This window comes from Lissotriton helveticus, chromosome 10 (assembly GCF_964261635.1).
Source record: "Lissotriton helveticus chromosome 10, aLisHel1.1, whole genome shotgun sequence".
Lineage (NCBI taxonomy): Eukaryota > Metazoa > Chordata > Amphibia > Caudata > Salamandridae > Lissotriton > Lissotriton helveticus.
In genome coordinates this window covers 85,587,946-85,611,557 of record NC_136071.1, presented here as the reverse complement: position 1 = coordinate 85,611,557, position 23,612 = coordinate 85,587,946, and the positions used below count along the sequence as shown (strand labels likewise).

General features: G+C 45.4%; 1 protein-coding gene across 10 annotated transcripts in view; it reads left to right on the top strand.

Moving 5' to 3' along the window:
* TNRC6A (trinucleotide repeat containing adaptor 6A) overlaps nucleotides 1–23,612 on the top strand; it is a 281,908-nt gene that overhangs the window by 82,321 nt on the left and 175,975 nt on the right. For all 10 annotated transcript variants that reach the window (XM_078664812.1, XM_078664809.1, XM_078664811.1 and 7 more), the window contains 2 exons: nucleotides 3,144–3,165; nucleotides 19,739–20,080. In XM_078664812.1, the coding sequence (XP_078520938.1) occupies nucleotides 3,144–3,165; nucleotides 19,739–20,080 (364 nt within the window). The remainder of the gene's footprint in view (nucleotides 1–3,143; nucleotides 3,166–19,738; nucleotides 20,081–23,612) is intronic.

The window sequence follows — 23,612 nt, the reverse complement described above, 5'->3', positions numbered from 1 at the left end:
GCAAAACCGAAGGGCCTTACATTACCTAGAAGGCTGACAGTAAGTAAGCAAATCATGGATAAAGAATACAGCATCAACAATAAATAACTGCAACGGAGGGGGAGAGAAAAAAAGAAAACAAGGTGATTAGCACAGTCCGTTCACCAACAATCCTTGAATGGGAGTCCACTCGGGATATTGAGGTCTAGGTTAGTTGACGTTGGTCATGAAAGTATTTGTTAAGGAGATGGAGTTTGAGGTCCCTTTTGAAACAGGAGGAGGGATTGCATCTGAGGACTCCAGGGAGAGCGTTCCATATCCTTGGAGCGTTGCCAGGAAACGATCGGTATTGGGTGGTTTTTCTTTTTCATTTTTAGCGGAATGAGAAGGAGTGAGTTGGAGCTTCTCAGTGTTCTTGCTTAATGTTAGCACCATAATGTATTGGGCTACATTGGAGCCTCTGCTTGCTGAGTGAGGAGTAGGCGTTTTGGCTGGCACTTCTCGGATCCTATGGATGGTTTATCCCACTACTGCTCCTAAAATGTCAACTGACAGACAGCAAGATGTTGCGCAGAACTGCTATCTTGCTGGTGCATCGTTGAAGCCTCATTTGAACAACTACTGATAGAATGGCACGGTTGTTTAAGACTCTATACATCATATGTGCTTTCACACAGTTAAAAGTAAATAGCAATATTAAATGATGCGAAAGCACAAACGAGTATATACTGTACAGTGGCCGTATAACAGTCAGAGTGGTTATGCTTACAGCTGCTCTAGTTACTCCAAGCTTTCATGCTGCCATGCTCTGCAACGCCCTTATCTGGCTGGCATCCAACTCCCCCAGCCCCCTTTCCCAAGCAGCTGCCTTCTGTACCTTTTTGCGATGGCAAGTCGGTTCTTTGCAAGGTTTTCAAGCACATCTCTGTGTTGGAGCAATTTGGTGTTAGCCCTTCGTTCTCGAAGACTTCTTCTGGTATCCCACTGGAAGACTAGATGCCTTGTGATGGCATGGATGGCGTATGCCAGACTCCTTTCCATCCCCACCATACGTCTAGTATGGGATGACAAACCCCACTCGCCACTTCAGAGAAGAGGTTCACTCAGGGTCCACTTGTCAGAATTACGTTAATTGCGGCTAAAAATGTCCACTTAAATGCTTCAACACCAGGTTTTCTAGATTCCTGTTGAATGTTGAGTAATTTGAGTTTTTCTGGACCACAATGCCATCAGTTCAGGAGTCTTGATTCTTGTTCTTGTGGGGGTAACCTGGACTATCGTTTCCGAAGTTTAGGGTAGCAGGGCTCAAGCAGAAGTCACACACGAGTACATAAGGTAAAAAAAACCCAAGTGAAAGCTGCTATCCCAGTCCAATGTGAGCATTTTGCCCATCATCCAGCCTGGATGTAAAGGAGTGCTGGATGTGCTCTGCTGATGAATGCCTTAATGGAATAATTTGGTTACTATGCCATAGGGGATCCCAACCCAGTAACATCTAGAATGACAAAGGATGTGTCCATTTACTTCCGATTTTTTGTATCCTTTCCCACTCCTTTTCTGCTCCTCTATCTCCCTCTTCTTGACATTTCTTCAATATCCAGTCTTCTGCCACCCTTAACCTTTATCTTCTTTCCCCTTTCTCTTCTTTCCCCTTTTCTCATTCCATGTCCCCTTTTCTGCACTCTGCCCTCTCCTATTCACTTATGTCCCTCCACCTTTATGTCCACCCACGTTTCTCCTCCGTCCTGCTTTGGTTGTCACCTAATTTCTTGACCCTTCACTTTCCTACCCCTACACTCCAATTGCCTCACCACCCCTTTCCATTCCATCTCTTGATTCTGCATAAACGTGTTAGATCTGAAGTTAGCCTAGACCTTTTGATTTTACTATAATTACTTGTAAAATATACTTATGCTTTTCAGCTAGCCGTCTTTGCCCATTGGCTTTTTCGGTTCAATAAAGTTTAATTCCACCCGCTGCAGCATGAGGCAATGGGTCACCGCACTCGAGCCATGCAAACATGAGTGACATGAAACGCATAAAAGGTGATGGGAGGAATGCTTGCAATTTGTCTAATCACTGGCAATCGCATGGCCGCGTCCCAACCAATCGTTCTTTGCTCACCATGCTCCCTCAGTTTGGACCCAGCCATATGCAAATCCGTCTCGATCCTGTTCCTCATGGGAACAGTCCAGTCGTCGCCACTTTTGCCTCTCAAGCCCCAAAGGGTGACCTGTGCTCACTGTGTCACTGGAACCAAGCTGTGCCTGGCTGATTGATGAGCCCATAACTAGGGCAAACTCGGTCCAGAGTTGCTTGTGTTGGTTCCAGGAGGACCTGGCCTGGCAGTTTGGGTTGGGCTGTTACAGGAGGAGCTGGGTCAAGGCTCATTTGCATTGGGTTGGGTCCAAACTAAGGTGGTGTGGTGAGCAAAAGAACGATGGGTCGGAATGCTACCCTGATCGATTGCCAGTGACTAGTTTCAACCCATCACCTTTTGTGTGAAGCATGAGTTGACATTCTGCTTTCATAAAAGCGCATCCAACCACTAAGAACTTCCCTTGAGTGCCTGTCACTACAGTTGCAATGTGTGCTCATTGATTATTTTTTTTGTGCAATGTTTTTTGTTTATAATGGTGCCCCCCCACCCCAAACATAAAAAGGTTTGCAAAAACAGCCAAAACAAGCATTGACAAAGCCAAAAACTGGCATCCAACGCCTGACCTATTGGCTTTGCCAGTGCATCTGTTTATATATATTTTTTTGAGAGGGGTGCAGAATACACCTAAATATTTTGTTTCTTCTGGAAACTTACAAATAATGGCTTATTAGCCATATTTCTGCAACATAAACTGACGAGAGCACTCGCCTCTGCTCCAGCGTTCTTGAACGTTCTGTGGTGTTAAAACTGGATTATAAAAAGGATTGCTGCACAGTGTCCTTATTACCTGCGCATAGTGAACAAGAAATCGCTTTGTATTGTCTCAGTTCCCTGCCTAGTCCATAAAGGACTTTCCAGTGATCAGGCAAAGGCTTTGTCTGGGTGGGTGGTGACGAGCCATAGCCGATATGCATCCGCCTTTGATTTTTGGTGAGCTTTTCCACTTGTTGCTTGTTGACCTATTTATCCCATACAGTAACACGTCTGTTTGTTTACATTTCAGGTCGTTGAACAAAAAAACAAAGGTAAGCCTCGGTTTCAGATGTTCTCATTGTGCAGTGCTCGTTTCAGTGCATTTTGTGAACTAATCCTTTATTTTCCAAAGGTCGATGTTTCTCCATCACTTTAGCATCCTAGTCGTGTGATGTTCTGTTGCTGAAGAGTGGCTCTCTGGTTGACTTTGTAACTCCTGTGTGAAATGGTTCCCTTTTTGGGATGATTGATAACCAGTGGTCCTCTTGTAAGAGGTCGTACTCAATTGGTACATTAGAATATCTCTCCATGAGCGACAGCCTGCATTTGTACTGTCTGCCCTATGTATTCTAAAGTTTCTTGAAAGTCCAGTCAGAAGCTCTGGATCCCTGTTAAGGACCACGAGGAATTTTAGGCCGCACGTAGGGCATGGAGTTCTGTTATTTAGTGTCTGATGCAAATGATTTTTCGTTTGTTTTTCCACATCACTTTGATCAAATGTTTTACTAGAACAGTGAAGTGTTTTAGATGTAGCACTCAAGCAGACAGTTGGATTACTGACCCTTAATGTACAAACACAGTTTTTCAGATTCATGCAAATGGTCATTTGAACCCTACAGCAGAGAGGAAAAGTCAGTACCATGTAAGGAAAAAAACTGACTGCTTAAGGTGCATTTTTAACCAACTGAGCTAGTGAGGTGACCTTCCTCTCTGCCTGGTGCATGCCCATTGCTCCTTAGCCTCAGTTCTCCACCTGCAGCTGACTCTAAAAAAAAAAAAAAAAAAAAAAAAAAAAAAGCATCAGTTTTATGTATTTTACTTTTGTGGTGAATTTGCTGGATCAAATTGAGGAGTTGGTCATCTCGAGTGCTTTCAAGTGGCTGAGCCTCGGCTTGTGCAGAAGATTTGTTCAGTTTCTCTCACCTGGTTTATCACTTACTTCGAGGTCATTCCTTGAGATTTGTTTCTTGTTTGGGGGCAGCACCTGGAGTGTTATCCTTGGAGCTTTGTTTGTTCCTGTAAGTCTGCCAGTGTGCCACGCTTGCCTGTGTTGTGATCAGTTTTCTAATGTAGTGATAAGATTGCAGTTAAATTGCGACTCGGTTCTAGTCCCTTACACTCTCGTATGAGCCGTATGTCTGACCGATTTCCTTAGCCCTTGTTTGGACCAGCTGCGTCCTGCTTTTAGGTACAATGCATCCTGGGAGGATTCTGAGTGTGCTGTAGCCCTCATTCTTGAGACACTTTGCAAACTTGGGACTTTAGAATAATTCCAAATCCTCTGGCCACCTCCAGAAGAATTATCCAGGCACAGATTTTTCTTCTCTCAAAAGGGGGGTGGTCCTCAGTCAAGCAGTTGACCGTTCTTTCACCAGCACCACTGCAGCTTAGTTTTTAAGGTTGAGGCAGGGCATCGCTTGCGCTGCTCTGCGAGGCATGCTGTATTCAGGTATGAACTTAGAGCTCCGCCCACTCTGCGCCCATATTTTTCATTGACTTGTCATTGTCCTTTGTAAACTGTGGCTTTTCATTGGTCAATAGGTTTTGTAGTCCCTCCTTTGTACCACCTGGTCTCATTGTGTAACCTATCAGGACACCCCCTGTTACATGTGTTGTTTCTCACTAGGCTTTAAGTAAAGCCTCCGAATACGGTTAGGTTAAATGTTTTTTTTTCTGCCTGCTTTTGCAGGCAGGACACGCTCTCCCCAACGCTTTATTTTTTTTCATAGCCAGGCACGCCACTGATACAGTGGTGGCCGTGCCTTTAGTTTGTTGTTTGCAGCCCAACGCGAACGTGATTTTTTCTTAATATTTATTCACTTTTTTTGTTTACAAGCGTCCCATACAGTGCTTTCACTATACCCCCTTCCTTGCTTGTGACGGAACCACTCCGTCACGAGCCATGGGTGGCGTGTGCTCACGACGGAGTGGTTCCGTCATGCCGCGGCCGCTCCGCCCATGCGGCACTGATTCCCCCGACTGTGCGGGCGAATTTGTGAGTGGGCGGAGTCTTGACGGAACCACTCCGTCAGAAGCACAGCCCGCCCGTGACTGAGTAGTTCCGTCACAAGCATGGCGGCGCCGCGCGACCCCTCCCGCGGGCCTCAATTAAAGTTAAACCACGGCATGAGGCACTTTCACAAATAAAAGCATTTGTTTGTCAACTTGACAAATCGATGCTTTTTTATAAAAGCTCCCCATACTGCGCTTTCACTTTAAGGCGGCCGTGCCCCTTTCTTTAGGCGAGCTTGAGCTGCCATTAACTTAAAAGCGCCGTATGGGGCACTTAATAGCATTTGCAATCTAATAAGTCTCGCATTTGCGAAAGTTTAAGCGATTGGCATTGTCATTTACAATGCCAATAGCTCAAACTCTCGTAAATGCGAGACCTATTGCATTGCAAATGCTTGTTCTATCTCGAGGCTTGAAGGACTACAAGCCACTTGCATGGAGGGGGGTGTACCTTATGCTAGAGCTGCATATGTGTCCTGCAGTTGCACTTGGCAAGGTGCTGGGATAAGCTGAAGGAGTAAAAGTATAACTAATCCTGATCCATGCCTTTTCCAGTGTGGTAATGGTGAGGAGCCTGTTCCAGCCTCCAATTGTGGTGAAATCTTCGCCTGGAGCTTGAGGCTTGCTTTGCATCGAAAAGGAGTTGAATTGTATGTCTTAAGGACGTCACTTTTAATGACGTCACTTTTGATGGGTTCCCTATCATAGTACATACTGGTGTTGGTTGTTTTGTTTCAGAAATGGCCAGAAATCAACGGTTACTGTACAGTAATTTGTAGGGCTATCTTTCTCCATGTATAATCAATTCCAAAATATTATACATTACAAAAAATCATGTATTTTCTTTTAATTAAACTTTAAACGCCTATTAAAAATACTAGTTCATTTTTTCAAATCTCTCATTAAAGCAATATATGTTCTTGTGGAAGGTACTAGATAGACAAGGCGAATATTTGTATTAGTGAGCCGGTAGTTCTCATGATCACTTGCGGTGCCAAAGGATGAAAGGCTGTGATTATATAATGCACAGCCCGTACGTCATTGTTGTACTATCTCTCTTGCTTTCCTGTTTGTATCCTGTGAGGATTTGTATAAAATGCTAATAAAATACATTTAAATAAAAACAACTGTTTTCTTTTGGAATACGATGTAAGGTTCATAAGTCGAAGTTCACAGGTTGCAGCCAGCATGCGTTATGCGGGAACCCCGGCTTCTTAGGGCTGACGACCTAACTTGACCTCCCGCTCTATTTACACACATTATTGATCACTGATAAACTACTATAGCTCGGTCGTTCATTCTTCGTGTGTGTATATATATATATATATATATATATATATATATATATATATATATATATATATATATATATATATATATATATATATATATATATATATATATATATATATATAATTCGACAAAAAACTCCTCGAATGAAAACACCGAACCGTTCGTTCAGTCACTAAAAGGCAAGTGTCTTCCCGTCAAGTGGTAAGGAAGTCCCAGCTGGGCCGACGCTTGTTCTGTGCACAATGTGCTCTGATATGTTCCAGTTGCCTAGTTCCCCACAGCTCGTCTCCACTCTGTGTACTATAAATTAAATGCACCCCCTCTTTATTTTACTTTGTGTGCACAGCAAGAGAGCTTGCATTGGTGTCGCCCATTTTAAAGGTTTTAGATGCATAGAATGCACCAGTCGGTGCTCTTTCCTTAGCCGCCTTTCTATTGATGTCAAGTGAAAGTCTATAATCGGCCCAGTGTGTCCTTCCCGTGGGCTTTGAGGCGTCGCTGGCACGGCGATGCACCGGGGAACGGCATCCGAGTGAAAGCCCTCTCCGGTGGCTACGCGGCCCTCCCGGCCCCTGGAGCCCGTGCTCGCATTCCTCCGCTCTCGGGGCCGCGGGGGTTAACGCGCCGGCAGCCCCCGTGAGGGCCTGCGGTCGGGGAGCCCAGCCTGCCTGCGCCGCCATCTTCGCCCCCGTCGATGCCTGGTGCTGCCCCTCCGCCCGCCCGCCCTCCCACCGCAGTCCGGGCCGCGCCGACCCCCCCCCCCTGCCCGCCCGGGACCGTGCATGAAAGGCTCCGTGCCCGCGAGGGCGGGGGCCGGGGGCTGTGCGCGCCGGGGCCCCTGCACCAGGGGGAGTTGGCAGGCAGCGCACTCGGAGCAGTAAAATGACACCATGCTGCTCCTCCATTTTCTAATGAAATCCGCCGAGTGGGAGAGCAACCGCAGCTGGAAGCGCCTTTCCTTGGAGACCTTCGCCGTAAGTCCGGGCTCATGTAACTTTTTGTTTTTGCGTGGGCATGTTTAAATGTTTGCTGTCATGTAGAATAAGTACGGGCGAGAGATTCGCCAAGAACGCTTTAGACCGCTCCGTTGCAGAAGAGACTGTTCCGGATGGGCGGGGGCGTGTGTGCCAGGCATGGCGCAGCAGAGAAAGTTTGTGAGTAAACACTTCTGCGGTCTTTGGAAGAAAAATTAGCCCCGACTGCGGGCGGCGATGGGTGAAAGTGTTCGCGTTTGTTTTCCACCTCGTTCCTCTGTTTCAGCAACTAAAGGGCTCCAAATTCTATTTATTTCATCTGTTTTTTTTAATCTTTTTGTGTTTTTCCTGTCACCGTCCCTAAGTTGCCAGATCAGACGTCCAAGTCTGCTCTGTAAATAGACCTTTGCTTTTTTGTTTTTTTTTGTTAGTGATTGCACAATCAAAGGCTTGATTGGCGAGGACAGAGCAGTGACGGGGTCGAGCGAGGGCAGATCAGTAACAGTGGAAGCTAGGAACAGGGCTCCAGGGGGCTGCGCGGTAAGGGGGTGCTTCTGCTGGGGGGTGGAGCAGGAATGCCGAGGTTTGAGTGGTGGGGCGTAGAACAGTGGCTGCCCGACCGGCCTCTCTGCACAAAACAGTGGTTGGTGTTATGCTGGGTGTGTGATGGTTGTGGTGGCTCGAGCTGGTGACGGGGACTTGTGAGGGAAGCTTGGCCCCTCCAAGGGTTAATGCTGACTGCTGAGGCGAGTGACAGGCATGGAATAAACAATGGCGGTTTCGGAAGAGTCAGCTGCAGGCGGACCTCTGTGAGAACGGTGGCTGCCGGGCATGCAGGACGAGCTCTTTATGCTGTTGTGAGGGACCAGGGGGATTGACTGTTGTGAGCAGTGATGGAATAGTGGGGACATATCTGGCTAACGGACTGAGATTGCTGGTTTTAGATTGATAAGAGCAATGACTGGGCCATAAAGTTGTAATTGCTGGGATGGGGGCGCTGCACTTATTGCTATGGACGATGAGCAGTGACTGCTTGGATGCAGTACAGAAAACATGAACTGGATAGGGGCAGAGGCTTACTGCTGAGGTTGGAGTGAGTTTATTGGTGGTTATTGGACCTCAGGCTGTGGAGCGTACCCGTGACTGGCGATAGATGAGGCCAGAATCTACAGTCGTAGAAGCAAAGTGCATTGAATGTATTCTGCAGATGTCAGTCGGGCATGTGTAACATGCTAGGCTAGGTGGGGAGGGGCAAGGAGGTGTAACCTGCCAAGGGATATAATTCAGTGTCCCAGGCTGCTGAAATCTCCGGTACAAAAGGGAGATCCAGTTCCTGTAATCTCATTTGGTGACCTAAGCGATTGTGGATCGCAGCTAAATTAGCTAAAGGGTCAGAGTTGAATTCTCCTGACTCCTTAGTTATTGCTACTGACACAAGGGTTTTGGATCAGAGGAAATATTTCCCACAAGACCATGATTGGTGCACAGATAACCGAGCCACAGCCCATTGGACTCGACCTTGTGGTGATCTGTCGCGTTCCATATACTTGCAAGGTGTTTACTTCTGTGCGTTCAGATTGGAGACTGGTATCAAGGTGCATACAACCTCAAAAGAGATTGCTCTGTAGTGCAAAGACAGTCATAGATGCTTTGTCCAACAGACAACAACTGTAATATGATGACCTCACCGGCTTAGAATCCACTCGGCAGTCGCCAGTTCTTAAGACCAATAGTCTGTGGGCTGAGTCCATCTTGCTTTTCTGTGAGCAAATTATATGAAGACTGGAGAACATGCAACTGGTCTTCAAATTATGAATCCTGCTCCTTGGGTGGAATCGAGATGTAGAAGGACTGGCAAGGCATTGACCAAAAGTATAATTGTCATTTTATGGTGGTGGGACCGAACAATGCCCCATACAATGATTGTTGTTTTGCGCCATGCCATGTTTGCTGGATCTGCAAAGTTCATTAGATACTTTATTTTTTACTAGACTACGGTGGCATTGGAGCACTTACAGAGAACAAGCAATATATATGAAAGAGAGAAAACCCAAACCTATTGAGAGCTGCCAAGCTGTAGACATTCACTGTATTCTTTTCTATCCAGTATGTTCATTTGGGATTACAAACTGTGTCCAAAACTTGTTATGGTAATTATCAATGTACCAAATGACATCAGAGGTTCCTGGTTCTTGCTCCATTGACAGATGGAATTCCCTCCAGCTTGGTTGATACTGGTCTGGTACACGTCGAATAGCTCCTCCAATCCAACATAATTCAGAAAGGCCATCTTTCGTCTTGAGAGTTAAGGGGGTAGGTCTGCAAAGAATGGTATTCTACTTCAAGGTGACATTAGGGATTCTGAAATATTTACAGTTTTAGCCTTTCATGCATAGATAATAATATTGAATTCGCTTTAGTAAGTTACTCAGTTTTTGTGTCCCCACATTTAGTCTGAGCCTGCTATCTTGTTGAACCATTCATCATCACATTTTCACTTAGCATTGTTGGTTCTAAATTTGCATTCACAGATATTTGGAGAATCGTGCGTTCCACAGCGATAGTCCCTAATGCATTCAGCGCTTTGCAGGCGCCTTTAAAGCTCTCAGCTGCAATGTTTACACTAAAATGTAATTTCCTTTTTTTTTTTAGTACTATGAGGTTTCAATTTTAAATATTAAGAACTGTCTCCTTTGTAGTAATACTTCCACCAGATTTGTAAGAATTTGGTGATGATGGAAAAACTGAGTCTAGAGGAACCAGATGGTTCTGTTGACACCAGAGATGGCGTGATGATTTGGTCAAATAAGTTAGGATTCTGATAGCTCTGAAAGGTTGTTTATATTTTATGGTCCAGGAGTCTAGTTCTCAGAATGCAACATTTAACCACATCTTTTGCTATAAATGCCAAATGTACCTTTATTTTACTGGCAAGTTTTGAGACTGTAATCCTGGGTTCTCCTCTCAAATAACATCACAGAGGTACATCTTCTAGAGAGTTATTTTTCTGTCTTCAGATTTTGAGAATCCAAACATTTTATTTCAGAATTAGACCTCAAAGCCTGATCTTGTTTTGGGTTGGACGCAGGTTATGTTCATACCCTGCTCTGGGATCTCTAATGGAGTTCACGCAGAATATCAGTCTTGTCGTTTTTTTCCCCCATGGGTGTTATCTTCACCTGGGGCAAACAGGACAGCAAATGCGAGCCATTTCAGTTGCTCAACCCCACCCCATAAACGAACGTGCTTTAGTGAGATCTGCACTGTTCCAATATTTGGGAACGTTATCGAGATATGTGCTTTCTTGGGTGACTTTGGACTTGCAGAATTTCCCAGTCCCAAGAAAATAATACCTAGCCTGAAGTTGCTTCCTTTTCATTCTTCCATATGAATGTTGCGCAACAGAGTGCAAGCTCTTTTAGGTCCATATGCCATTAAACTGATGACAACCAGCAGCACAATAAAAAAAAATCTGTCCAATTCTCGGTACTTTCTGTAAATGTTGCTGCAAAGAAAGGTTGGATTTAGCAGGCCTTTCTGTTTGCTTTGCAAATTGCTTTGAGTGACGCTCTTTGCATAATGTTTGCCTTCAATTCCCAGATTAAGATATTGCGGCCTTCGCGTCATTTGCCAACGAAAGATGAATACACGCATCAGCAGCACTCAGGAAGCTGTTGGTGATGTGGAAGAGACTGCTTAGATCTGCCATAGCTTCTCTGCGTAATGTAATTAAGAGGCCGTGTTAGTCAATTTATCCAATCTAGCTGCTAATTGAATTAATGATTGAGGGCCTGCTCTTCTCTCTGAAGTCCTGAACATTGAAATGGCTCCTATCTGCCGTCCTGTTTTGTCCCTCTCCATTCAGCTGTGAAATAAAATGGAAGTGGCTTGTGCGGTGACAGGCGGAGGGGAGGCGGCGGGGAAGGGGCATGCATCCATCCATGCATGGTGCGGCAGTTAGCCCCTGGCTGGCTATCTTTGTCATCGAAGGCTCGTGCTTTGTTGCTTGCTGCGCACTGTCCCTCTCAAGGGCTGCTATCCGTCTTCATTAAAATCAAGCACCGCCTGCCTTGCTTGCAAGGCCTGACAGTCTCCTTGAAGGGTCTCTGACATCCTCATGACATACCTCTGTCACCTGCTCCAGTCCTTTCCACTTCTGCGGCTCCCAGCAGCTGTAAGGTTTAGTCCAATTGAGTGTGTTATGCTTCTGCTAGAGTTTGGCAAGACCCTCCACATTGAAACACTTGGGGGCTTCTTTCTTTTAAACATGTAAGGTACTTTGTGAGGCCTTTATAATAAACTTTTCACCCTTCCACTCCTTAACTCGAGCTCTGTCTCGTGGCTGCTACCAAGCTGGTCGGATTAAGAGCCTGCTGTAAGAGCTTCTGCAAGACAAGAGAGAGAGTCATGATCCACATTGAAATGCAGTGGAGCAGCCACCTTGAGTTATTAATGTGCGAAATTCGTGTAATTTGCTTTTGTATAATTACGCAAAGTTATGCAAAAATTAAATGAAATGCGAAACTGGCATTACTGCTATATTTTAGGAAGAAACAGGTCCTTGCAGCCATTTTTTTTTTACTTGAAGTTTTTTGCCCTAAAAAGAATTGTGTAAAAGCACGTGTTGCTGACAGCAGGCGTTTGCTTTCTGGTTGTTCGCATTGTTCTTGTGCTCCCACGCTTAATTTTGGCCAGGTACCACCTTGTGGTGTATTGGCATAATTTGTCGAATTACGCTGGTGTAACAAATTTCTTCCAGGCCTAAGTAAACAAGCATTTACAATGCAATGGTTTTGCCTTTGTTAAAGTTAGAGCTATTGGCATTGCTCTTGACATTATATTTATTTATGTTTTTTTAACATAAATAAATGGCATTGCCATTTACAATGCCACTAGCTTTATCTCTCGCAAATGACACACACAAACACACACAGAGCCCCCCCACACACACACCCATACAGAGCCCCCCCACACACACCCACACAGCCCCCCACACACACAGCCACACAAAGCTTCCCACACACACAGCCACACAAAGCTTCCCACACACACAGCTACACAGAGCCCTCCACACACACCCACACAGCACAAGCAGGCAACAGGGGCACACGGAGGCACAAGCAGTGGGTGCATCGGTGGAGCTGAGTGGTGGGTGCATCGGTGGAGCTGTGTCGGTGGAGCTGTGTGGTGGGTGCATCGGTGGAGCTGTGTGGTGGGTGCATCGGTGGAGCTGTGTGGTGGGTGCATCGGTGGAGCTGTGTGGTGGGTGCATCGGTGGAACTGTGTCGGTGGAGCTGTGTGGTGGGTGCATCGGTGGAGCTGGGTGGTGGGTGCATCGGTGGAGCTGTGTCGGTGGAGCTGTGTGGTGGGTGCATCGGTGGAGCTGGGTGGTGGGAGCATCGGTGGAGCTGTGTCGGTGGAGCTGTGTGGTGGCTGCATCGGTGGAGCTGTGTGGTGGTTGCATCGGTGAAGCTGTGTGGTGGTTGCATCGGTGTAGCTGTGTCGGTGGAGCTGGGTGGTGGCTGCATCGGTGGAGCTGGGTGGTGGGTGCATCGGTGGAGCTGTGTGGTGGGTGCATCGGTGGAGCTCTGTGGTGGGTGCATCTGTAGGGCTGTGTGGTGGGTGCCTCGGTGGAGCTGTGTGGTGGGTGCCTCGGTGGAGCTGTGTGGTGGGTGCCTCAGTGGAGCTGTGTGGTGGGTGCATCGGTGGTGCTGTGTCGGTGGAGCTGTGTGGTGGGTGCATCAGTGGAGCTGTGTGGTGGGTGCATCTGTGGAGCTGTGTGGTGGGGGCATGGTAGAGCTGTGTGGTGGGGGCATGGTAGAGCTGTGTGGTGGGTGCCTCGGTGGAGCTGTGTGGTGGGTGCCTCGGTGGAGCTGTGTGGTGGGTGCCTCGGTGGAGCTGTGTCGGTGGAGCTGTGTGGTGGGTGCATCGGTGGAGCTGGGTGGTGGGTGCATCGGTGGAGCTGTGTCGGTGGAGCTGTGTGGTGGCTGCATCGGTGGAGCTGTGTGGTGGCTGCATCGGTGGAGCTGTGTGGTGGCTGCATCGGTGGAGCTGTGCGGTGGGTGCATCGGTGGAGCTGTGCGGTGGGTGCATCGGTGGAGCTGTGTGATGGCTGTGGAGTGAAAACTGGAATGTTGCTTCTCTTGTAAACTGGCTTTAATTTCCATCTTTGTTCTACGTGTTACAACTTGAGGCATATTTAAATCAGTTGTGCTAATGTCCGATCCCGGAAACTGCATTGTGCACACTTCTAATTTCAGGGCCTCAAGTAGCAGTCACTGTGTTTTATTTGGGAACAACTCGTCTCTGGTGGTTGTTCTCTAGGAAGATAATGCAGAGGTGCGAATGGAGATGTCTGGAGTGAATGGGACGAAGGGCTGTTTTTTTTTCTTCTTCAATTTGCATCACGGGACCTGTGTATTAATGTCAACCTTTTTGTTGCCTCGCGAATGAGGTTGATTTCATCACATACATTCAATGAGGACTAAACCTCTTTAGGAAGGTGTTGCAGGTTTGCAAAAATGGTGTTTGACACAGGACTCTATTTTCACCCCAATATATCAGCAGTTATGCTAATTTTTAGTTAATCAACCCCAATGTTAAACAAAATAAGCACCAATTTGCCAGAAGACTCAGCCTGACACTTGACTTCTGTCTTTGAGGTACAGCAAATGTGGGAAGATGGATACAGAATCTAAAAGAACCTTTATTTATTGATTGCACTTATGCGATCCACCAAAATTCGGCTCACAACCGACCAATGGGTCGCCACCCACAGATTGCCAAACACTGGTCTAATCCTCAATCCTGCTGCAATGCCAATAAAATTATACAAGACATACTTTGCTCCAAGTCTGCCCGTATCTTAGAGATGACTCTAATGCTATCATGTTGTGCCACGTTATGTAGCGCACTCAACGAGGCCAGGCTTTATAGCCAGCAGTGGTCTGTCTTCTGAGACTTGTAGGTTTATTATTTTTTTTTTTAGGTCTCGCTTATCAACACCTTCAGCTGACTGGTGTAAAAAACCTGCTGTGAATTATATAACAGTCGGCTTAGCCACTCACTCATGATCGGATGGCTTTATCGTCCATCTCCCTTTCGTGCTTCTGATTCCCAAGGCTTTCCTCACTAGTCATATGTTTGTCCTGCAAATAAGCATTTCAGAGTCACAGGGTTTAGATTGGATGGAAGGTATCCTTCCACTGCCGACATCAGACTGAAGTGCATATCAGGAACTATTGTGCTTTCCTACTGCCCCTAGTTCCCCAGCCCTTCGCTTTAATAAACCTTTTCAGTCCTCCCAATCCCTTTATTTATTAGAACCCCCTTTACCTGTGGCCAATTGCACCAGCACCCTCGAGCTTTGAGTGCTACCTCCTGCACCATCAGTAGCAGACATATTAAAATGGCACAGATGGTCGCTTTGGATCAGCCAATCTGTGGTGGACATTTTTGAGTTTCTTAAAGCATAAGAAAATTAATTCAAAGATAACCATCAAGGATGCGCTCGCCATCGCGGATCCATCTGGGAGAGAGAAAAAACCATTGGCAAAGTCCAACAGATTTCACAAGCAAGACCTACGGGCTTTGTCAATGCCTGTTGACAGAAATATAGGCTTTGAAGTCAAGACATGTTAAATGATGTTGGTTTATAAACCAGTTCTGAGTGTAACATACTTGACTTGGGACCACTTAGCAGAGTTGTAACTAACTGCTCCCCTACCCAACATATGTCAGAGGCAAGTTATACATCGGTAGTCTTAAATGTAATAAATACAAAGTTTGATAATGGCAATATCATACTGGAAAATGTGGACTAAATAACAATACGGATTACTAAATTAAAACACCAAAGCTTTTATTGGCAGTTTATTTCCTAGAAGTTTGTCCACATCTGATTTACTCCCTTACAAGCACTTTAAATGAACTCACCTACAAACGGTCTGGAGAAGGTCTTTAACAATAGTGCTCTCAAGGATGCAGCGTTTCTATAGGTTCAAAGGGACACAGTTACTGACAACTGAGTGAAGTAAAGACGACGGCAAGCGTTTCAACATTGACTTCATTCTGGTTGCCAATGACAAGGAAAATTTTCAAGGCCTGCCTCTGCATAATGTGATCAGGTCCTGACAACGTTTTCCATACAACTCACCATTCATAGAACGGACACACAGAGACATAAGACCAGAGGATGAGTGTAACCCGCAAAACACTTGTAAAGTGTTGTCGTGGAAATGAATGAAAGTAATTGGGCGACCAAAAGAAAATAAAATACAAAGTATGTCATTGATAATGTTCTTTTGATGCGGGTTCTACCGGAATAGAAATTCTTAAGGATTTGTTGAGAGCAAGAGCACGAGGAATCTTCACAGACGGAATGTCCATTCTAAACATGCAAAGGGTGCTTCCATTAACTCCAGCACATGCTTTGCAAAACTTTAAAGCAGAAGCTCCAACTCGCAAGCATAGAGTTTCACTTTTACCTCTGCCCCTCCTTGCTCAATGACAATCAACGCTCTCTAAAGTCAGCCTGCTTAAACCGAAGTACGGCCGCCGGGGTCAGGTCTGCGGGAGGACATGACGAGCGACGAGTGAAGGTAGGAGACAGGGGGAGAGAGGTTGGGGCAGGAAGGCAGGGGAAGAGAGGAGGGAAAAAAAAAAAAAAAATCGACTCACCTGCACCTTGCGACGGCGGCACTTCTCCGGTCTCCCTCTTCGGCATGGGAGACCGGCAACGTCGACAATCTCTCTGGCACTTCTCCGGTCTCCCTCTTCGGCATGGGAGACCGGCAACGTCCTCCGCATCTCCCGGGGTTCCCTCCAGGCCACGGGAGCCCCGCGGGCGCCGCCATACTTCTTGCCGTCTTCCTTCTTCCCCCGGGCTGCGGGGGGCGGGCACTTCCGGCCGGCCGCGCTAGGATTGGCCGGCCGGCCAGTCACGGGGCGGGAAACGGGGGAGGAGAGACGCAGAAGTGCCGGCAATGCCGGACAAGACTCGGGGGCGTTCCCGGCGTCGCGTGACGTCGGCAAAAGCCAAAGAATGTCAGGAACGCCCCCGTGTCTGGTCCGGCATTGACGGACAGGCCCCTCATCCAATGGCTAGGCTCCATTTACGGAGCCAGCCAATGAATGACGAGGGCCGACCCAAAGCACACTACAGTTCTCATCAGGTTTTCGCCTGCGCGAAAAAGATGCGCAGAGCGCATCTTTTTGGCGAGGCAAAACCTAAAAATGGCTGCGTCCTGGCACAATTGTAGTTTTAATACATGAACTCGTCTCTAGATGACACTACATGAAGTCTTTTGCTTGTTCCTCCTTGACAATAGCAGTGTTCCGAGACCCATAATTTGAGTGTGAGGGTGCAAACACCATCTTTTCGTCTTTTTTTTTTTGTACAGAACAATTTGTCCAGCGTTTGAGGTGCTGCGACATATTGTATTGTGTTCTGACCAAGACCAGCATCCCCGCCCGATGCTCTCCACTAAGAATTTAAGGTTCCCCTCTTAGGTGACATGCGACAAATCAAGCTTCCTTGTTGTTTGCTACGAATACATGCAGTCATCAAGGTGTGATAGTTACTCACTCTGGTTTTACTCACCATTTATGATCTTCTAGGCCTGGTATCAGTCTTGGTTTAGGGAATATTTCCTGTTAATTTTACATTGTGCCACCTTTCCATGGCCCTTGTCATATAGGCTGTTGTGCTCAAAGTGTGAATAAGAAACATCCATTTGCATTTTGTTATGGAGTCTTCTCTGGCTTTTTACTACTAAAGGGTATACATCTGCAGAATATCTACACATGGATCGATATTGTTTTTTCTGGTACTTGTCTCCACGTTAATTAGTCGCAGATCTGGCATCCTTTTGTTTACCAAAATGTTGACTGCAGGCCACCTAGAAGAATAGCAGCGACTCGTAAATTGTTCATTACCTTTTTTGTATGCTTACATATAGAAAACCACAACCATTGTCTCGTTTCTAACCTGAAGAAAAAAAGACGGCTAAAGGGTCTGTTATCATTTGGATACCTGAGCCCGTCCTCATTGAAGCGATGAGCTGGGCCCCTTGCCCCTTCCTTAGAGAGGATGAGTAGTCCTACCCCCCCATTGGCCCTAATCTGGGGGAGACGCAGGGCTTTAGCACAGCACCCTTCCTACTGCCCTCCCTGCAGATAGTAGCCATGAGACTCCCATGAATTCTGTTTCAGAGCTGCTTTTTGCGTTTTATAACATTTCATTAGAGACACATTTGTGATGTACAAATTGGAACAGTGGCCTTATTTAATTGGCATTTTCATTTATTACCCGTTACCCCAAAGTAAGTCATGAGGATATTAGGTAGGGGTAGTTTCACTTCAGAAACAGCGTGGGTCCAAAAATATAGATATGATGGGTAAGGTGCTTGCGTTTATGTAGACGTGTTAGATGTGTTCTTGGGTGTAAAACATTATAAAACATGTACTCTAACACACCACACACCTCTGAGAAGATGGGCCTTGTTTTGGGCTTTTTTTGTTGCAATCTGTTGGTGCTTCTCACAAACACTGTATAACCACCTCCACTTGCGATGCCAAAAGCAAACCAACCTACTGGCATGTGAGGAAAACTGGTAGTTTCTGCATAAATCGCCCACGTTAGCTTTTTCATTGCCACATATTTCAATCTGAAATGTACTTAAGTTCGGGGTTATATGATTTCAGAATTACCTGGTGCTGTGGTCATGGACAATTCCTTTACTAGATGGTCACTGTATTTGTGTATCTTTATTTTGGTAGCACACGCCTGGCTGGATAGCAACTAAGCCTTCTACATTAACGGGGCTGTTCCGAGATATTTTGTGCGTTAGTTTGTTTAACATGTTTGATTTTCACAAATGTAATGCATTTCAGGTGAAAGAATAGCATTATGTTTCACGCAGTTGCAGTTTTGGTCCTGTGAGGATTAGATTGTAGACCAGCATTACACACTAGACCGCATTTTCTTACCCTCTGATCTACGGTTCTTTCCTTAAATGTAACTTCCCAAAGCACCATCCTCCATGCCCTGCCACATGCAGAAGGACTGCCCTTGACAGGCCTGTTTTCTAGGCATCCGTCCCTCATTGGAGGTTGCTCTCTGGGAGAGGAAGTAGCAGCACTAGATTAAGTCACTAGCTAGCTTCCTTCAGTAAAGACCTGGATGTCCGCGACATCATAGCCAGGATATCATTTGCTTTACAAATGCTTGTTCGTATTGGTATTGTATTGTATTGTAATTGCATTTATATAGCGCTTACTACCCCTGACGAGGCGTCGAAGCGCTTTTTCGGTGAGTAGCACGCTACTCCGGGACCCATTGAGGATTAGTGTTGAATTAGAATAGTGAAACATGCAAGTACATTTTAAGTGGTGGATAGGTTAGTCAGTTATTTGGATTTGGAATGATAGCAGAAAGATAGAGGAGGAAAAAAGGTTTGTATTTATATAGCGCTGGTTACCCCTGATGGGGTGTTGAAGCACGCTACTCCGGAAGCCCATAAAGGATTAGTGGTGAATTAGTATGGTGAAATATGAAAGTAATTTCAGTGGTGGATATTAGTCAGTTATTTGGAGTGAGAAGGATAGCGGAGGGATTAAAGGGAAGAAAGGTTTGCATTCATATAGCACTAGTTACCCCAACACTACCTCTGGGGCTGAAGCAAAGTTTGAAATTATGCACTAGTTAGTTCTTGCCTTCTAGATGGTGGTGCTACTGAAATCCTGCTGCTCTGTACTTTAGAGCCTTCCCATACTTAGGGCTGCATAACAGTGGACTATTGTGTGAATTAGATTCTAGTATGTATACTGTATTCACCGGTATACCCTTATTGTTGGGTTGTGCTTCTGCTTTTAATAATTTGTCACTCCTTCGGAAGTGCTTACTCGTCCATTCCAACCTGCTATGGTTTTGTGCTGCTAGTAGCTAGTAACTGGAGAGACTATTCTAGCAGGTGGCAGAGTAGGTCAATGGGTAAGCTTACAAATGCATTTGTAACCTCTACGCTCGATAGCATCAGACTAAGGAAAGGTTGGTAATACTCCCAAATCTGGTCAGTGGAGGTGTTTTGGGACCAAGTAGCGAGGTTACTTTTAGTATGAGAGTAATTTCTTAATTTCACTTTTTCTGTTACTCTGTTTGCCCATTGTCTCTTTGGAAAGGCAAAGAAGAGTACACAGCACACAAGTGCATTGTACTGAAAGGTATGCCATCTCCTCTAGTTTTATAGCACCCGTACGTACCCCTTTTTTGCACATGTACCTTACGTTTTGCATACTTTGTTCCTGTTTCTGACCTTCTCTTTCTTTCTCTCTCCTTGGGGAGTAGCACCAGAACAAACCAAGACCATAGTAAGCCAGCCTCCTCCTGCCAACTGTAATAACGGCACTTCCACTGCAACCAGCACTGTTAATAATGCCAAGAGGGCCACAACCAACTGGCCGCCTCCGCCGCAGCCACTGCCTCGATACCCTCCCCGTGAAGTACCACCTCGGTTCCGGCACCAGGAACAGAAACAGCTTCTGAAGCGGGGCCAGCATTTGCCTACTATCGCTGCCAACCTGGGATCTGCTGCTAAATTGTTGAACGGCCAATCAGGGAGCGGCACTGTTAAAAGCCAAGAGCCGGTCACCAACGGAGAGGTACAGACCAGCGATAACAAGCAATCAGGTAAAATGGAGGACGGGCGGGGGGTGTATGGGGGTTCTCTAGCAAACCCACAGCCGACTCCATAGGCTCATTCATCAGCCCTTGTTTGTGTTTTTGTTATTAAAGTGACCCTGTGTGTGTGGCTAATTACTTCTGAAGCACTGTTAATATGCAAACTCTGTATACATCTTTGTTTGTGGAATATGTGTTGCATACCGTTATTTGTCGGCTTATGATTTCAGATCATGCATTGCTACAGTGGATTATGATACAATTATGGCGTGGTCTGCAGTGCAGACTAGTTGGAAGGCAATATGTAGCTTGGTTTCTGTCAGCCCTGTTGTCCTCCAATGTCTGATCTGATAGAAGTGTTGACTGTCCCTTGGGCTGAGTCGGGTTATTTTTACCAGTACTGTGCAGTTGGCCACCCTTGAGGCAGCTGCCTTTTGTGTGCTCAGCTGTTGCATTTACTCCGATCAGTGTGACTGTGTGAAGGGAGAAGTCACTTAGGGGAAGACTAGCAGGTGGAGACGATTACCATGGTTAATAGTTGCAGTGTTAACGAAGCTTGTTGAATGTGACTGCCCCAGAAAACATGTCTACTGTTTTGTTTGCAAGTAGTGTGAATCGCGGCGTAAACACCTGCAGTGCCATATCGGGATCAGATTGCTTTTTGACAAGCAGGACTGGGTCCAACCCAGACTTTATGCAATGGCCTGGTAAGATGGCAGTAGCCCGGTTCAGCAGCCCCCGACCCCCCGTCCTACATCCTTCTTTCAAGATATAAACGTAATTATTTAGTCGTCTTTCTCCTTTGCCATGGAATCCTTATTAAATAAAACACTCATTCCCGTCTACATGCACAAAACACTTTTAAAATAGTGACAAAAATATTCCCGAAAAATTAAAAAAAAAATCTTGTCTAGGCAAGGCTCTTCCCATTTTTATTTGTAATTTTTTTATAGATCAAACCAACAGTTTTCAAGCTCAAAGAACAGTGTTGCCTTGAACGTGAAAGTTCTCCGATTAAAAGTGAAAATGAAAGCAAATTGTTTGTGTAATCGTGTTGCCTCACACAGAGGAAAATGCGTTGTTACAGTAAGCAACCACTTAACTTCATACTGTATGAAGGACAGCTAGCGTCTCGGTTATTTTTCTGGTTTTACAAGAGGGATCCGGAATTACAGGTCGCTGCACTTTAATCAGTTTTTCCCCCACACCTTTGGCATTTTAGTTTCACTCCATGAGTGGGTTCTTACATAATTGTCTGCTAGGGAAACTTTGGAATCCGACAACATTTTCACCTCCGTTTCGGTCAGTGGAGTGATTATAATTTTCTGTGATACCTTTTGGTACGTTGCCCATCATTGGAGGACAAAAATTGATTTGTTTCTTGGCGTTGACCATGTATGCAATGGTGCTTGAGAAAGGAAGGCATGTTGGTATTTGTTACAGTTTCATATGCAATACTTCATAGCCCAGAGATAATTTTATTAACGGAATGTTGACCTTTTTAAATCTAATGTTTATAAAATGTTAGAGTAACTCTGCTCTCGGTACATAGATACAGACTATTCTTTCCAACCCTGAAAATGCATTATTTTTTGGTGCAGTCATAAGAAATAGTACTATATGGTTGTGGTGCCTACATTCTCACTAAAACACTCCTGTGGTAGCTGATGGGCTTCAGCATCTTTGACAAACAACTTTTTTTTGTAAAGATTCTAAGACTAGAGCTTGAAGTGAAATAACATGCTTGGCTGGTCACTATTGTGAGCATCAGTTTTTGTAGTTAGATCTTTATAAATGCACATGCTGTTTAAGAAGTTATTGTAGTTGAACCACATTTGAAAATTTAGAATCCACCTTTCAAAGGTTTTTGTTGTGTGATAGGTCAGATTCCACCTCGCTCGAAGTCACTAGACTTTAAATGGAGAGCCTGATGTCTTCTGAGAGTTTCAAATCATGGTTGCTTCCATTCAGCCAAGTGGACTCCGCCATGACGACAGTAACATTTAACCATGATATCCAGTACTTTAATAATCTCTTGGTGTCATTGACTCTTTTCTTATTGTAGTTTTCTAGATCACCATTGTTTGTAATTTATGGAAATCTTCACCAGACTGGCAATGAAAATGAAACCAGTCCTTCTACAAAGCTACAGTTCGTCTTGGATTCAACCTTGTTGCCAACCATCTACTGTCCATGCTCCTCAGATTCTTGCACACTTCTGTTAACGTATCCAGTGCCCTAGAAAGGTCTCTGCTTTTATGGCTGTTGAGGGGTGTGCCTTTTTGCCGTATCTCCTTAGAGTGCCAGCATACTCCTGGATTTTGATCATGGTGCACTTTTGTATTTAGCATCAAGCGTGGGTGATCAGTGTTAAAGTAAGAGTGGCCTTCATAGATTCACAGGACCTATATCTCTGCTGGAGCCTGCACTCTGGAAGGACATGCAAGGCTCCTTTCCAAATCACAGTTTTGCGAGCTCCGATCCCACCTGGTGGAGTGTCTGCAGACCTTGAAACTTTAGCCATGGAAACTTAAAAAGCAATAGACAACTTCGTTTTTACATTCACAGCCCATGGTTTATGGTGCATTCCCAAAAGCTAAGTTAATCTGTCACATTTCTGAAACCTCCATGCTGGAGAACATGCAGAGTGACTAAGATGTACGCCGTATGATTCCTAATGCAGTCTTGTCAACTTCTTTTCAGTAGATGTCTTTGAGATGACTGTGTTTCATTGTTTACCACCTAGCACGTCTGCTTGGCCATGGTTGACGTTTTGCTATCAAATTTGTGACAGCATAGTGCCACGTTACCACCCCTAATTTACTTTGTTGTTTACATGAGATTGCTTGCAATCCGTGTGAGCAGAGCTGTACCTTGTATGAGACATCCGTTCTCTGTCCATTTGTTTCTTGCCACCGAGCATCTTCAGTTAAGATGAACTATCTTTTAAGGTTACTCACTTAGTTATTCATGACATATTACCGAACATACCTCTGGTGAGTTATAGCAGGTTAGCCATCTGTGCTTAAGATGTTCACTCACTGGCCTTTTTGTTCCTTCGAAGGACCTTTCACAAGCTTGGGAATTTCCAGTCCACTCCCAATCATTCAGTTAACAAAACTTAGTTAGAAGAAGTCTGTTGGATATTTTTGTCTTACCTGCCTCAATAAGCTGTCACCATCCAGTTGAAATAGGGGTCGTCAGACCATAGAGTAACATTCTACTCCGATCTTTTAGTGGCGGGCTCAGTAAAAAACAAAATCACTTATTGTATACTCTCCGTTTTCATTTCATGGGGTCTTTGCTCGCTCCTGGGTGTCATCTGCTCAGTTGCTAGACCCCCCCCTGATGTCGGGGCATGAGTTAATGTAGTCTTTCATTCTTTTTGGAAGAAAAGGTGACCAGAAGTCTGACACACTGTATTTAATCATTTCAAGAGGTGTTTGGCATTCTCGAGTTGCACTTCTCAGAAGGATGTATTTTCATTTCATGATGGGCACAATGTCAGCTTAAGTGATAAACTGTCAAATGGCGCATATGT